Source organism: Antrostomus carolinensis, unplaced genomic scaffold, assembly GCF_000700745.2.
Source record: "Antrostomus carolinensis isolate BGI_N321 unplaced genomic scaffold, ASM70074v2 scaffold20637, whole genome shotgun sequence".
NCBI lineage: Eukaryota > Metazoa > Chordata > Aves > Caprimulgiformes > Caprimulgidae > Antrostomus > Antrostomus carolinensis.
The window spans coordinates 14,250-30,612 of record NW_010325583.1 but is presented as its reverse complement, the minus strand read 5'-3'; the positions used below and the strand labels follow the sequence as shown (position 1 = coordinate 30,612).

General features: G+C 42.4%; 1 protein-coding gene across 1 annotated transcript in view; it reads right to left on the bottom strand.

The window, feature by feature from the left end:
- Window positions 1–6,007: 6,007 nt before the first annotated feature.
- RECK (reversion inducing cysteine rich protein with kazal motifs) overlaps window positions 6,008–16,363 on the bottom strand; it is a gene marked incomplete at its 5' end in the record, with an annotated part of 23,552 nt that continues 13,196 nt past the window's right edge. The window contains 5 exons of the mRNA XM_010171285.1: window positions 6,008–6,223; window positions 8,427–8,582; window positions 11,224–11,297; window positions 13,181–13,391; window positions 15,561–15,753. Of these exons, the coding sequence (XP_010169587.1) occupies window positions 6,008–6,223; window positions 8,427–8,582; window positions 11,224–11,297; window positions 13,181–13,391; window positions 15,561–15,753 (850 nt within the window). The remainder of the gene's footprint in view (window positions 6,224–8,426; window positions 8,583–11,223; window positions 11,298–13,180; window positions 13,392–15,560; window positions 15,754–16,363) is intronic.

Below are 16,363 nucleotides of genomic sequence, written 5' to 3'. Positions count from 1 at the left end.
AGCAATAAAATACATGGCAGTCTTTTCTTCCCCCCACCCCCCGTCAGAATTCCTGTGCAGGTTAAGTCTGGTGATTTGTGGTTTCTAAGGAATATTAACGTGGTGGGGATTGGGGGGCTCGGGGGTGCCCGTTGAAGTGTTTTCATTACCTGATTTGAAATGGTTGTGTATTACCTGTTAAACAGATCTTGGAACCAGCAGTGTTTACTGCTTTTGTTGGTGTTGGAGCCTGGTTGCTTAAGTACCTGTTGTTCAGAGCTTGGTACCAGCATTTGGTTTTTCTTTTCTTGGTTTTTCTTTTTTTTTTTTTTCTGTTTTTTTTTTCTGTTTTTTTTTTTTTCTTTTTTTTCCCATTTTTTCTTTTTTTTTTCTGGTTTTTCTTTCTTTTTTTTTTTTTCCTCTTTCCTCTTTTCCTTTTTTTTTCTTTCCAACCCACCTGCTTTGGAGAGTGTTGGATTGCTTCGATACATGGAGTGTGTGACTTCTGTGCACATCGCTTGTCTGAAGAAGCTCTCCAAATATCCAAACTATGCACGTACCCCTGAGCTTTGGTGAAAAATCTGATTTTTACTCTAAATCGCTGTTGCGTGAGGTAGTAACTGAGCAAATTTGCTCCTCCCCAGCAAATGAGGTACATGGCTTTGAGGTCCTTTGAGTCAGAAGTTGTACCAGCTGAAGCAGGATGAATTGGTAGCATCGAGGCTCTAAACTGTTGAGTACCCGAACCAGTGACATGCGGGTGGTGATGGGTTTTGTTGGCCTCTAGAGAATAGCGTGGAACCCAAGCAGGCGGGTCTGCTCCATCGGAACCAACACCCAGGTGATGGAAGAGCTGTTGGGAAGGTTCCCTTGAGTTGAAGAACAAACTAGAGTACTGGTGGGGACCTTGTTTAGTACCGTCCTTTCTTTCTGGATCTGCTTGGTTTCATCTGGCTTGTCCAGCGGTGCCTCCAGTGTTCATTAATTGCCAGAACATTAATGACAGAACAAAGAGATCAGATCCATCATTTTTTCTTCCTCCTCTTCATCCCTCTCCTGCCTTTCTTTCCAAGAAGAAAATAAAAGAGCAGACTCTTCTGCGGCTTCCCTTTTGCCAGTGGTACAGGGAAGGATGATGTGCCCAAGCTTGCTTCTGCTTTTTTAAGGAGTGAGCACAGTTCTGCTGTGTGCGGTGATAGGTTCTAAAGCAGAGACAGGGCTGGGTTTTGTGCTGTTTCTAAAAGGCCATGACAATTTCAGCAGAATTTGCTGCCTGAGGTTCTGGAAGATGTTTGAAATTCTATTTTGGATACAGTCTTGATATTTTCATATTGATAACTTCAAAGAATTTTGATGTATATGTAACATAGAGCTGACTTACCCTGCCAGAGTCTGCTCTTTGGAAGAACCTAGTCATTTAATAGCAGTGTTGAGCAAACATCAGCACCGTTTCTGGGATGGTCTGCATGCCCCACCCCAAAGAGCTGGTGGTGAGCGAGAAGCAATGTGTTCTTAGAACCTACTAGCTCATTAAAAACGATAACCTGGCCATAGCAGGGTTCATGAACCAGTGTGGAGGGCTCTGAGTCAGGAAGAGGGATGTTCTGTGGCAGTTCTGAAATCTCTGCGCTCTTGTTCACTGTTAAAACCTTGATCCTGTGAGCCCTGTCATCGCGGGGGTGGTTCTGCTGGTCTGGGTGAAACTCCAGCAGGGAGGAATTTGGCAGGTGCCTCTGGGGAACGCTTGCCATGAAGGGTTCAAGATTGTTCTTGAGATAACAGATTAAAGATTGTTCTACAGGTTCAAGATTGTTCTGGACAGCGTGGCTTGGAGTGGGGAGCTGGGAACTCATTCCAGGTTCAGCCGTGAAGGGAACAGTCCAGTCTTACCAGTTCTCCTACACAGTGTCCAGTGGTGATGTTAAACATTTTATTTATTGGACTTTGATTTCACAGTTCCAAATAAACCAGCTTTCTGACTTTGTTAGGTGTGTGTGCAAATGATTGTCTGTCTCCCCACCCCCCCTCTCCTCTCCTTTTTAAGATAATTGGAGAACTTTCCGTGAAAGTTTCTTTTGGTGCAGAATAGCTGCTAAAAGATGCCACAGGGAAGTTAAGACCTAGAACGTGATGCTTTAGGTAGATCTTGGAGCACTATAGTAATACCTTTCATTATCTCAAATACTGACAGCTAGAGACTGATGTTCTTAAATCTTGGTACTAATTTGCTATCACCAGATGCTCTGCTCTCGTTAAGTGAAGACTGTAGAAACAAAACCCATGAATTTTGAAGTGTGGAAGTAGCGATTGGTCATGGTTTTCAGGAAAGCCAAGGAGCTTGAAAGTAGCCAAGTTAAATCAGTGGCTTTAACTAGATCAGGCTGTTGCTGTAAGCTGCTCAGGTGTGAAGTTGTTTGGTTAGGAAGTGTTAAATCTACCTGGAAGGATCCTGCTGCCCCTGCCCAGGGCAGGTGTGGGCAGTGGGGTAATTGCCTCTGGCACGGACCTGCCCAAGGAGCTGCCCTCTGCAGTGGACTTTCCGAGTGCAAGTCCTTAAAGCACGTGGATGAAGCTCTGGTCCACTGTAAAGGAGAAGTTGGGAGGAATGCTGGTGGGTTTGCAGGATGGTTGCAGCCAGCACTTGTTCCTGAGGGGAATAAAAAATACCTGCATGTATTCTGCTTCTGAAATGCGTCGGTCTGGAGCAGTCTCTGTGTTTCAGAAATACCTTCTTGTGGTGTCTTGAGCTTTTGAGCAGAAAAATAGCACTTGTGAAATAGTGTGATAACTTGCTGTTTGAATTTGTAGTCAGAAGGATTATTATTATAATGTGACTTGGTCATGTTTCTTCCGTGTATACCCATGTGCTGGGAGTGAAGTTAAATCTTGTTTGGTAAACTGACATTTTGGAAGGGGACAAACCCCAAACCACCCTTGTGATGGGTTTTCAGTGCTGTATTTTATGTAGAATACTGCAGTTCACTGTTGCATCAAGCTTTTTTTTTCTTCCCCCTTCACTGTTTAAGGTTGTTCAGGAAAGCTTGGGGGCTTGTTTAAATCACTGTGAAATACAATTTTGGCTTTGCAACTCTCAAGAAATATCTCTAGAAAACTGTAATTCTGCTGCAGCTGCCTGTGTTCAAATGCACATTAGTTAAAGTTACTGTGGGCACGTTTTTCTAGGCAAGATACTTCACACTAAGTAGCAAAGTACGGCTCCATGGAGGAGAAAGCTGCACTCTAACAGGAAGGGAAGAAAAAGACCAAAAAAAACCCTTCAGAAAAATGCACACGGCTCGTTTCAGAGGTCAGAAGAATTTTCACTCCTTCCTCTGCAACGTGTCTGTGAAAAGGCCAAGCTCAGGGTGTTGGTGAGTGAAGCAGAACTTTGTGGTGCTGTGTTTAGTCTGACCTAACACCTCACTCTAGTGCCCGCACGCCTCAGTGCTCACGCCAGCTGTTCTCACGGGCCAGGCAAGCTGTGGTTGGGACTGGTTCTCTTCTTTTACTGAGATCCCAAAACATCTGACATCATCATAGTTGGTTTTGCTTGGAATTTGTCCAAGTTTAACACAGTAGTGAGTTAGAGGGGGTGTGTGTGCTGTGAGCTTACAGTACTGGCCCTGGGTGCTGGAGAAGAGCGTGGGATCTGCAGGTGGCCGGACTCTCTCAATTCCACAGAAACAGCTCTTGCTGAACAAGGTGTTTGACCTCAGAGTGTGTTAAAGATCATCCTACGGTGAACTCGCAGGAGGGTGGAGGCCTCGAGTGTCTCTCCAAGTATTGATCTTACTTTGTTTTGGCTGCTTGTCTGTTAAATGGGAGTAAGAGCAGTTCTTGCCATCCCAGTGTATAGTGTGGGTGAGTATCTTAAAGACGATGAGTCAGGTAGGTGTTTGATGCTGCACCAAGTGAAGTAGGGAACAGCCGACAGCGCGTGTGTGCGCGAGAGCCATCGGGCACAGACATTTCTGGAGCAAGAGCTGTTGTCAGAGCCAGTGTCTGTTCAGTTTACAAGCTCTTTAGAAGTGAAGAAGAGAACTAAATTTGGAGCGAGGTGAGCAGTCTGTAAAGCTGAGTTGCTGTCCCTTTGCCATGTGCGTGAGACAGCGCGTGGCTGAGGCAGGCGCTGGGGCTGTAGGGACCTTGGCTGTACGCGGTGTGGTGTCACACACAGCTAGCGGGTGGAGTGCCGTGGAGTGCCCATCCTGGTGTGATTGCTGCAGTCACTGCTGCTCAGGGTTCTTGACTGGCCTGCAGCAAAGTGGTGTCAGAGCAGCTGTTGTGTGACAAGCTGAAGGAGAAGGCACAGTTACGGATGGATGGAAAAATGCCAAGATGCCAACTGGAGCTGTGGTGGTTTCACTCCTTTGGCTCGGACTTAAACACAGCTGCTTGCTCACTCCCCCTCCCCAGGGAACAGGGGAGAGAAACAGAAGGGTAAGAGTGAGAAAACTCGTGGGTTGAGATAAAAACAATGTAATCATTTAAATAATAATTATAATAATAACAGAATGTGCAGTTGAGTGATGCACAGTGCCGTTGCTCACCTCCTTGTGCCCTACAAGTACCTGAAAGGAGGGTGTAGCGAGGTGAGTCTTCGTTTCTTCTCCCAGGTAAGATGTGCTAGAAGGAGAGGAAATGGCCTCAAGTTGTGCCCAGGGCAGCTGAGATTGGATGTGAGGAAGAATTTATTTCCTGAAAGGGTTCTGGGGCATTGGAAGGGGTTGCCCATCATCATGCCCATCCACATTCTTCTACAGTTAAGTCTGACACTCGTGGCATAAATTTAACATGCATGAGACACAGATTTGCTAAAAAACAAACAAAAAAACCCCCCAAATCCCTTTGAAATGCACTTTGTGTGAGCCATGAATGTATGTAATTAATTGCAGTTAGTTTTTAAGTACTGATTTGAGAGAGAAAGAAAAATTATCCACTGTATTGCAGCATTCTATAAAATCACACGTGTTCGTATACAAGGACACATGACAAAGTGCTTTATTAAAATAAAAAGCTTTAATACTTTTGCATTTAAAAGATTTAGCAGAAAATAATCGCTACAAACATGCTACAACAACATACACGTTCAAAAAGTTTTCAGTGCTTTCTTTCAAAGTTCAGCATTTTGGCAAAATAAGTCTTTCTGTATATACTTCAGAAGTTGGCTATCATAATACTGATATAAAATACTTCATGTAGACTAAAGTCAGGTGCATAAAATACAATAAGTAATAAAACATAGTGTTTGTATAAACATTTAAAGTATAAATTTCATTAGATAACATGCAAATACTGCAATATTTTAAATGGCACTTTAAATATAGATACTGAGATTCTTTATAATTTTGCATCCAAGAGGAGATTCTGAAATGTACAAAACTATAACAAGAACCTATTTCTTCATTGAAGTCAGGTACTAGGATAGAGCTTGATTGTCATTTTTACAAGCATTGAGCCCCACGTCCTGGAAATCTTCACTCGTCCAAGTAAAGACATCTCCTGCAGTAGGCCCAGGGCTAGTTAGTTTTCTTCATAATAAAATAGGAAAGTGTATTTACACGAGAATAAACTCTGACATTTTTGGTAATTAAGTAGCAGCAATTTGTTTCTTCCAAAAATGATGTTTAAAAATAGGTGCGTGCTTTTAATTTCCACTGATGTGCAGCTGAATAATATAAAATTAACATTCTTCAATAAACTCAAAACACTATTTTGTTCATTGCTGAAAAAAAAACCAAACCCCTTCTCGCAAACATCCTCAATCTGTCATCTCAGAACCTTCCACGGTATTTTGATGTTTCCAAGATGAATGGAAATCAATCTAATTGTGCTGAAACAGTCGTCTGCCTAGTTAATGGAGACAAGATTCATCTTCTCACATTATTCCAAATACTTTTAGTTCTTCATTTAGAAATACCAGTTCATCACCTCTCCTACAATCTTTGTTTTCTGGTTCAGTGATCAGCAATTCCAATGTCCTTCAGGATACAGAACCCTGCAATACTTGTGCGTATTTTCTAAGCAGTTACATGGAATATATGAATCCTGACAAGGTGAATAAAAGGCTGATGCCCAGGGAGTGCAGAACAGGCAGCACCGTAACAGAAGGAGAGGAAATGCTGAAGGACACTTGCACTCGAGATGCGATTAGAGCCGACAGCGGCACATGCGATGCTAACGTTGGGCTGTCTGAATTTATCAGTGACTCTATCTTTTCTGCTTCTTTATTGCAGGCTTCAATCTAAGAAAAAAAACAAAACCCAAAAAGTTACTATTTGTCTTCCTGCCACGTAAAATGCCAATGCAAACATGTTGCTAGAGAGCAAAATTCAGGCCAAGCAGCAGCAAAAGGGCTTCCTTTTGGAGGAAGCTACATCCAGATTATCGTGAGTGATGTGCTTTGATGTGCTTGTTGATGCCAAAAAGCTCATGGCAAATTCTAACTGAAGTAATTACCTCTGACAGGGAGAGCTTCCTGATGGACCACGATACTGCCTGGGAGTCTGTGACAGTGGAAAAACCAGCATTTCCTACTGAGCAGGCTTTTTCTTCCCAATCAGGGGAAATGGATTTCTTTTACTGCCGTTCTTCCCGTAATACAAACCTGAGACAACCCAGGTTGTCTGACATGAGAATTAGGAATTTATGTCAGAAAATCCATTTTTTCCACCTTACCTTCTGGTGCAACCCAGAACTCTGTCTCTAACAGTTTTGGAGTCTGGAGTTTTTGGAGTCTTTTTTGTCAAGAGAACTCTGTCTCTAACAGTTTTGGAGTCTGGTGAAGTTTTAACTTGACAAACTTAATCTCTGGCTGCCCAAAGCTTTGAAAGTTGAGGAACTTCTAGCTCAGCAAGGGGTGTCACGTCAGCAGAGAGATGAGCAGCTCCTCCCTGGTTGCAGGTGGCCTCTCTGATTTCAGAGAGTCCTCCTCTCCCCAGGAGCCTGACAGCACCTGCTGCAGAAGGAGCAAGAGCTGACCACCTTGACAAGGCTCAAGACCTTGTTTCCTAAGTCCTGGTAACACTTTGGGCGATTTCTGCTGAAGCAGGAGACAGCAACTGGAGCCAAGTTGGAACTAACAGCGTTTCTCCAGCAGCGTGGGCAAGCAAAATACACACACATGAGATCTGCCTGAGACCCAACCACCCTATTAGCTACTGCAGGTTGCCAAGTTCATGGCAGTGATTCTACCCCCTCACACTGCACCATAACTTCAGCCCATCCCAGAAGCAAGCCTGAGCATCAGACCAGAGAAATAAAATGGCAAAGCAGCCATCAATATAAATAAACATCAAAGGAAGGAACCTGCCTGCATTCTGTTTGTGTTCTAAAAGAGAGAGATTGTGGGCAGGTTTTATCTCCCCTTCTTTCTCCAAGCTGAATCCTTCATTTCCCACTAGTGCACAGCACCATGTCGGGTCACAGAACGAACTGCTCAGAGCCCCTGAGCTGCCAAGGGACATCATTATGAAGGGCTGGCAACAGGGCCAGGCAGGGCTACTGGGAGCAACCCTGTTCCTTTTACCAGGAGGGAGAGATCTGCAATGGTCTTGCACAGGTTAACAAGCAAAAAGTGAAAAAAACCCCCCCAGCTCCAAGCCAATACTAATGCAATACAGAGCCAAAGCCTTGCTCCCATCGCCCTCAACTGCTCCAGAGAAAATCCTCTAAGAACCTTGAGCTGCCCTTGTTGGTTGAGCGTTGGTGAGTGTTGGGTTCTTGTCTGCCAGCATGAACCAGCTGTGACACGCGAGCTGAGCAGCTTACTGGAATGTTATTTCCTTTTTAAGGTTGTAATAGCACTTTGGGATCTCCCAGCACTTTTCACCATAAGGTGGAAAGGACTATCGAACCCAGGATGGGCTCAGAATAGTGTTAACAGGTCCTCGTTGGTCTGAACTGCTGCTTCACATCACAACACGCGCCGTGTGCTAATACGATATCGATACGTACGACGTGCTTCAGCCTGATATCACATAAACGCCCAGCTACTTCTAACCTTGATGCTGGAGACAGAGGAGTATCATTTCATGCACAAATATACATTTAATATGCAATTAATATTAACGTAAGAGGCCACTCAGTAATGTATTTATTTTCTCCAGTTCCTATTTTAGCCATAGAAAGTTGAGGATTCTGCATTTATTATAATTTTAAACCAAAAATAACACGACTTGATCCTTGGCCTTGCTGCTCCTTCACAGCAGTTACCTAATTACCCACACTCAGAAGCCTCTTACCAGAAACGCAGGATTCTCAAGAACCATTGGAGCATCCAGAACACCAACTAGTCAGCTTGGAGGCACTCAAGAAACTCCCAGGGTTTTTCAGCACACAAGAAAATGCACAATTTTAAAAGAGCCACATTGAAAGTAGTGAAAGTGTACACGTATGAAAGGGAAGGAAATCCACGCTGGGTAAACTAAGTAAGAACACAAGTCTACCTGCAGTGGTTTGGGGTTCTGATCCACGGGGATGATGAGAATCACAATTTCGGACTCTATGCTCAGGTATCCAAACACATCGCACTGTGGCACCGAGACGTGCAGCCGGATTTTTTCAAGTATGTCAAGTACTGTGATGGGCTTTTTATTTGTAACCTGGAAGAAAAGGAAGAACTGAGTGGATGATGTGATATTACGCACAATTGCATTTCTCCTCTTCCGTTTTAATAACTGAAAATTGATTTCAGCCATTAAAATACTCAGTTCTAATCTCTAGCAAAAAAAAATCCCAAACCAAACCTTCAAAAAACATTAAAAAAATGAAAGGAAGAAGGGGAAAAATGGATTTACTTCTTAAATGAACCATGGCTTTGCTAAGTGTTGTTCTCCACCTTCATGGTTAGTGTGTGTATGACGCACCTCACAGCAACGTAAATGTTTATCATGTTACAGAGGCCGTGCTCTGTGCTGGGAAACACGAGGCAGAGCAGCTCTTTTACCATCACAGAACCTCTTCCAAGAGCCACCAGAAATGAAGAGCTACGGCTTTGTGAAGACAGAGACATCTCTGTGTCTATAGCAACAGGTGACATCTCAAAACCACTACGTAACTACCAGGTAAATATATTTTTCTCTTAAAATTCTTCTCTCTGTTCTGTTGTCTGTATCCAATAAACAATAATTTGATTGCAGATGCTCAGTCTGTTCCAGGACTGCCACACTTTTCCCTTCGGGATGTGTTGAACAGTACAGACACCAACACGGACACTTCACTCGGGACTTCTGCTCATTCTGTTTTCCAGCTTTAGCTGCCAGAAATCCATCCTTCTCATCCTATTGTAGCTCCATTTCTTTTAAGACCACTGGTACAGGACCTTAAAAAATGGAAATCTGGGAAATCCAAGTAGACGACATAAATCAAATTTGCACGATGTCACACACCACTTTGTCTACCAGATCTCTGAGGTATCTCTTTGTCACAGCCCCATTAAAATGTAGTCTGACTTGCTGACTCATCAGCAAACCTGTTCAAACAGTCTTAAACCAGAAGCACATGGATACTGTACGGGTGAACCAGTGGCCAACTTGGATTTTAATGCCTCAGATGAGAAATCTGGTAGATTAGAAGAGAATTTCAGCGTATCTATCTCCAACGTTTCCTTGCTCTGTGCAGACGCTGACTTTTGTTTCTCACTGTCTTTACAAAAAAGGCCAGAGGGGTGGGGGGAGAAAAAAGAAGTCTGATGTATGGCACTCTTCAGTAATTGAAGCAGTTTTGTCTCATATGAGCCACCTGTCTGAACTAAGATAAGCAAAGAGGACTGCTGCTCACCTTCCTGGGTTGGCTAAAGCGTCCACTAGACTTGTGTCTGTGGCATTAGGTGAGCAAGAGAAGAGAAAGTCAAGCCCTTGTGGTGACAAGCTTGTGTCTGTGGCATTAGGTGAGCAAGAGAAAAGTCAAGCCCTTGTGGTGACAAAGGGAAGAAAAAAGAGGGGAAAAAAGAAGAAAAAAAAGCAACTGCTAAGTACCCTAATTCAGGTTTGAGGGTACTTAGGTGAGAGAAGAGCAGTTATCACCAACTACCTGAACAACTACTTGAGCAAATCCAATGCATTTCTTTAACCAGAAAGCCTTCTTCTAACTAAAACTAAAAGTTACTTTACACAGCCATGTGTTGTATGTTCTGGGAAGTCATCATCCCCCTTTACTGATGCCCCCTCCTCTTCCCCAGGCCACCCTGATGAACTGGAGAGAGGCCATCAGTGTTCAGCTTGTGGAATCTCCACTCCTGGAGGTTTTAAAAACTCAGCTGGCAAAGCGGATCTAACTGGAGTTAACCTTGCTTTGAGCAGGGGGTTGGACTAGATGATCTCCAGGGGTCCTGTTCAAGCTAAATCCTTCTGTGTTTTTACAATAATAGCTCATTATTTCTACTTCTAAATATATAAATAGGTTAATGTAACTTTATACTGTTTTGACAGTATTCTCTTTCTTCTTGATATTTTAAAAAGATTAAAATCATGTGCAGATGCAAACATGAATTGTTTTGCTTCACCAGGCATGGTTGTCATGTTACTCTATTTTGGTGTGATGTCGTGCCAAAAATGAAGCGTTCCGCTCTGTTCGTGTCCTGAAGCACAAAAGCAGAGGTCAATAAGGTGCAATCCTTTTAGACACCACATGGGAACTCTGGGCCTCGTGTGCTTTGTTCAGTGTTAGACAATCAACATCAGAAGATCCATCTTACACGGGAGGCAGCGAGGAAGGATGCTGGTGTCTAACTTAGGGAGATGATGTGAAATTACAATCCAGCATTGCAGCTGATGAACAACAGAACTGGTGACAACTATCCAGATGACCCCAAGAGTGTAAAACAGTCTGATTTAAACATAAGACAATGTCAGAACTAAGTTACCTCCATCAGGAACCAGTGAGCTGGCAGAACAGTCTGAACAAAAGAGCTGTAAGTAACAAATACTCCCTGAGTTACTGCTGTGAGACAGGGGCGGTCCCCGTATCATTTCTCTTTACTATTACAAGTCATTTAAACTGCAAACCTGAACGTGCTTGTTTGTGCCTACTCCAATTCTGGTTTGATTTGCACTGTAATTCAATTTCTATACCTGATATTAAGAAATAAACAGCATAAAGAAAAAAAAAAAAAACAAAAAAAACCCCAACTCACACACTGTCTACTGAAAAATAACTGGGTTTGTAACGTGTTTTAACTTTTCAGGAGTGTATACATAACTTTTCCATGTACCATTTAAGAGAAGGCATGGTTAAACTGTTTACCCTTGCAAAAGTATCCAGCTTGTCTTTGTCGTATAAGATTCTCAGCATTCCAGCACACAGCGGACAGCAGGCTCCTGCGTGAATCAAAAAACATCTCAGAAATATCTCAGGTTTTCGCTTTTAAGTAAGCAGAGGTCAAACGTTGAACGTTAACCGAGAACGAGAACAGCAAAACTACCAAAGCAAAGTAAATCTTTCCATTTGATAGCAGAATTGCACACATTCCAAGATTTTTTTTACTGTTGAAAACATTTATAATGCAAAAGCAGTCACCTGTCAGCACACATTTACTACTATCCACACGCAGTGACAAGATGGATTTCCCTTTCTCTCAAGATGATACGTGATTGTCAGATAAAACCACAGGCACTTTGTGTACTACAGGCCAGGGATCTGTACAGATGTGTGCATATGGTGAATTTCAGGAGCTGAAATAGCTCTGACATGACAGAAGCAATTATGCACTTTGCAAAGGATTCCTGCAGTTGTACCATGCTGGAATGTTTATATCCTCAGGGGGGAAAGGACTTGTCTGATGGATTCGTGTTTAACACAGAAGCATGTCGTATTTCTCACACTGTTTTTCCTCACCATTTCAGAAACCAAAGGGCTAATATTTCAACTTTCTACCCATGACTGTATATTTAATTCACCTTCCCAACTTATTAGATATAAATCATGTTCACAGAGTGACTTTTACAATATTAAAATGTAATACCAAAGCACAAAGTCCCTTTTTCAAACCAGCGAATGAGGGAAATGCATAAAACAGTTTCTTTTTTAAAAAACCCCGAGCTTTCCTTGCTCTGTATATTACCTGTGATTAGTTATTGTTTCATAAAGGGAGTGTTTGTGAAAACAATTAAAAACCAGTTCAAACCAGCACAACTGCAAAACTACTCCCACTGGCTTCCCCTTTCCCAGTAAATACATATGGCAGCTTACTCTGTCTTCTAATTAAATAGAATCATTGTTTTTCTGGGAACTCTGCTTTGATGACAGTTTGGCATTCCAGTGTGGTACCTGTGCTGCCACTGGTCTGATTCCGGGGGACATTCTCTCCCAGACACCACAGACCCCCTTCCTTTCTCCCACACCACTCCTATGGGGACAGCAGCAAGTTTCTGAAGACCAAAGGAGCATGACACCTAAAGCCAAGGCCTTTCCACTTCAGAATTACTCGTCTGAGTCCTAATACTGACTGGTTCTAGCCCTAAGTGAAGATCTCTACTTCATCCTTGCTTTTAGATGTCTCAAAGACATTGTGGAATATAATATTTTAAAGCATCAGGTTTGTTACAAATATTCACCTATTTATACACATAAAATCACAGAGTGGTTCATCTTGGAAGGGACCTTAAAGCTCATCCAGTTCCAACCCCCCTGCCATCAGCAGGGACACCTTCCACTAGACCAGGTTGCTCAAAGCCTCATCCAGCCTGGCCTTCAACACTTCCAGGGAGGAGCAGCCACAGCTTCTCTGGGCAACCGGGGCCAGTGTCTGACCACCCTCACAACAAAGAATTTCTTCCTCAGATCTCATCTCCATCTCCCCTCTTCCAGTTTAAAGCCATCACCCCTTGTTCTGTCCCTCCCAGCCCCTGTCCAAAGTCCCTCCCCAGCCTTCCTGGAGCCCCTTCAGGTACTGGGAGGCCACTAGAAGGTCTCCCAGGCTGAACACCCCCAACTCTCTCAGCCTGTCCTCACAGCAGAGCTGCTCCAGCCCTTGCATCATCCTCGTGGCCTCCTCTGGACTGGCTCCAGTAGGTCCATGTCCTTCTGCTGTTGGTGTCCCCAGCACTGAAGGCAGCACTGCAGGTGGGGTCTCAGGAGAGCGGAGCAGAGGGGCAGAATCCCCTCCCTCGACCTGCTGCCCACGCTGCTCTGGGTGCAGCCCAGGACAGCCTAGAGACTCTCTCCTGTCTGCAGTGAACTCCCAACAACACAATGACCATACCTGGTGCAATAACGGGTTTGCAGCCAGTGGCAGCGAGCTGGGGACATTTAACGAAGGCGCACTCGGTGTGGAAGCCGTAGTCAGAGAGAACCCCCACAGCCTGACAGGGCCCCGCGTAGTCGACAGCCACGCGGTCCGAGTAGGCGGCACAGACGCTGCTGTAGGTTTCCCCGTTGTGTCCGCAAACAGGTTCCACCGATTTGCAAAACGGCTGAAACACAGAGAAATGTTCCCAAGATCAATTTGTCCATGTTACAGACAGAACGCTGGAGCAGCTGTCACATCAGGAAAGCCAAAGGTAACGGGAATTTGCTGTTAATATTGGCAAAGATTCAAGGAATGGGAAATCCAGAGTCAGTAACCTGCCAGCTTATGGATGGGTAAGAAATGCAAAGGGTAAGTACTGAAGGAAGGTGACAGAAAAATGTCAGTTGGAATCTGAGAAATGTACAGTAACACATGTTTTGGCAAACCATAATTTCTGTCTTGTGCTAATGGTTAAATAAAATGACCATGTCATTTAAATTAACTTATTAAATTAATTCGGTTTAAGATTATTATAATTTTATTATGCAATAATGAAAGTATTTGCTTATTAATAAAATTAATTTAGCAACACAATATTTTCTATTGTATTTGTTACTATTTAAATGACTCATTAATACTTTGTTTATTCATTATTTACTTGTGGTTTTGTGTTCTTAAAATCGTGTGCGCGCGCACGCGTGTATTTCTAACACGTTATTTGAGAAGCTGAATGTAATACATCTACTTCAAAAGAATAAAACCCATTACTAGACACCTCTGTCAAAAATATATTTGTTGTTGAGACCTTTACATCTATAAAAAGACATTCCTTGTGCCCATTTTCTCTCAGAAAAAGGTATCTAGCATGTCATTTGATTTAAACACAAGTAAAAAATCCAAGAAAATGGCAATAATAGTTTCTTCCTGTCCCGCTGTGTGTGAGTCCAACGCATCCAAGAGGTCAAATGCCAATAATCTTCAGCTTCTGGACATGGACAGAAGCAAACGGAACTGCTGACTCTTGGCAGACAAAGTATGACTAATACTTTTGTCCAAAGTCTTGTGAAATGACACAACTCATTCCATAATGTCTTGCTAAGGTCTAAATATTTTACTTAATTACTATTTTGAGTAAGTCACTGCAGCTATATGATCGCTTTGTATCCTCTCAAACAGCAAGACAATTACAGTTTCTCCGTTACACACCTAAGCTAATGACAGAGCAGACAGAGCACAACTAAATGTGAGCACCCCAAAGAGTTTCAGATCTTGCAGTCATCTTCCCTAGAAAAGCAAGAACGAAAACTTAAAGCTACCAGTGTCAAAGACTCTGTGAACGTGGATACAACTAGATGTAAAAGTGCCAGAGAAAAGAAACAGCCATGGGTATTCCTTGGATTCTTACTGTTCAAGGGCTGAACATTCTCCGAGTAGCTCATATCTGATGTGCAATGAGAAGAATTATCTTTACTTAACAAGGCTGTTGAAAAAGGGCAAGCAAAAGAAGGTGTAAAGATAGAAAGGCAGAAACTAAAAGTGGGTTAATAGAGCAGCAGCATTCATAATACAGAAAAACCCTGAAAAAATGTTCTGTACTTCTAAGAACACCTCTCAGTTGAGACCAGGAGAAGGTCTCAAAGTAATCTTCCATCATTTGAGAAACATCTGGAGATGAACAGCCTGTCAACAACACAGCCAGCAACTTGGAAAAGAACAGCTCCGGACTTTTACTGGAAAGCGACAGAAATCGCTTGTTCACCGACGCGGTAGGGAGCAGTGGGATGGAAGAACTCAACCTAATCTTAATCCTTCTCAAGGATTAATATTAAAACTAATCCAATCCAGATTAACTAAAGAAAATATTAGATACTGCCTAGTCTCCAGTAAACTTAGATGTAAATAGATCCTGAACAATAAACTTGGTAAACCTGGGGCACGATATACACAATGCTAAAGACTTTCTATGATGGGGTATTAATTTTTGTTAAAACAAGTTCAAACTGGTAAAAACTTGCATTTAACTAACCAAGGCACTGCATAAATTACTGGAAACATACCTCAGTGCAAGCTTTAACAGTGAAAAATAGAGGAAGACTTAATATAAATATCAGAGTATTATCCCCAAGAAACTGTAAGTAAAGCTTTTGATTGGTTTTGAGACAACTGTTAAGTAAAGGAGAGAAACAATCTGAATATAATTTCATGAGAGTATTTTCCATACTAGTTAAAATTACATTTTTAAAGGATTACTTTCAATGAAAACATTTTATAAGCTATAAAAACCAGACTATTCCAAAGTTGAGCATGAAAGAACAAAGAAGATTTGATATTTATTGCTGGAACCGTTTCCTACCTGGCACGGTCCTCGGTATGCTAAACTTTTTCCTTTTTGGTACAAAGTACACAAGTTACTGTATTCCACATTGTCTATGTCACAAACAGGATCTCGTGTCTGGTCACAATTTAACTGCCGTGGCACGCACTCATGCTGGCTACATTCGAACTTTCCAAAACTAGTCAAGCAAACTTGTTTCTTTGGTATGCACCTGCATAAAGTAATAGTAATTTCATTATCATGTCATATGGTTTGGTTTTTTTGTTTTTAAAGTCTCAAAATAGTCAGGGAAAATATTTTCAGTGAAATCTTCTCCAGTGCTTTAGAGCTAATTATGGGTTAGCAGAGCCGCAGGAAAGACATACGATAAAACATTCTGAGCAGCCTGTTTCAGGTCTCATCACAACCCTGGAATGGGTTCACACCATGTTTAGTCAATGTATGGGAACACAACTACAGCTCCCTCTAAAATGAATTTTTTTACCAAGTATTTTTCAATAGCTTTTCAGAAAAGGCTTGGATAAACTTCTACCTACTTTCAAGCTTCATTTTGTAAATGTTTATTTATGGAAAACTAGAGAAAACATGATAACAGTGAACTGCAAGAGAAAAATATTGCATTGCAAAGGTCTAGCTTCACTCTTCCTTGAGGAGGTAGTGAAATGAAGGCTTATGAGATGATACTGTTTTTATGACAAATATCTAATTGGACTCTAGCTTGGTAGGCTCAATGCACTGCATTCAGTCTTGGGAATGACTGCAAACAAATGGAAAAATCTAGTATTAACACCATTTCCTTTTCTGGCATGTCATCTCTCTCC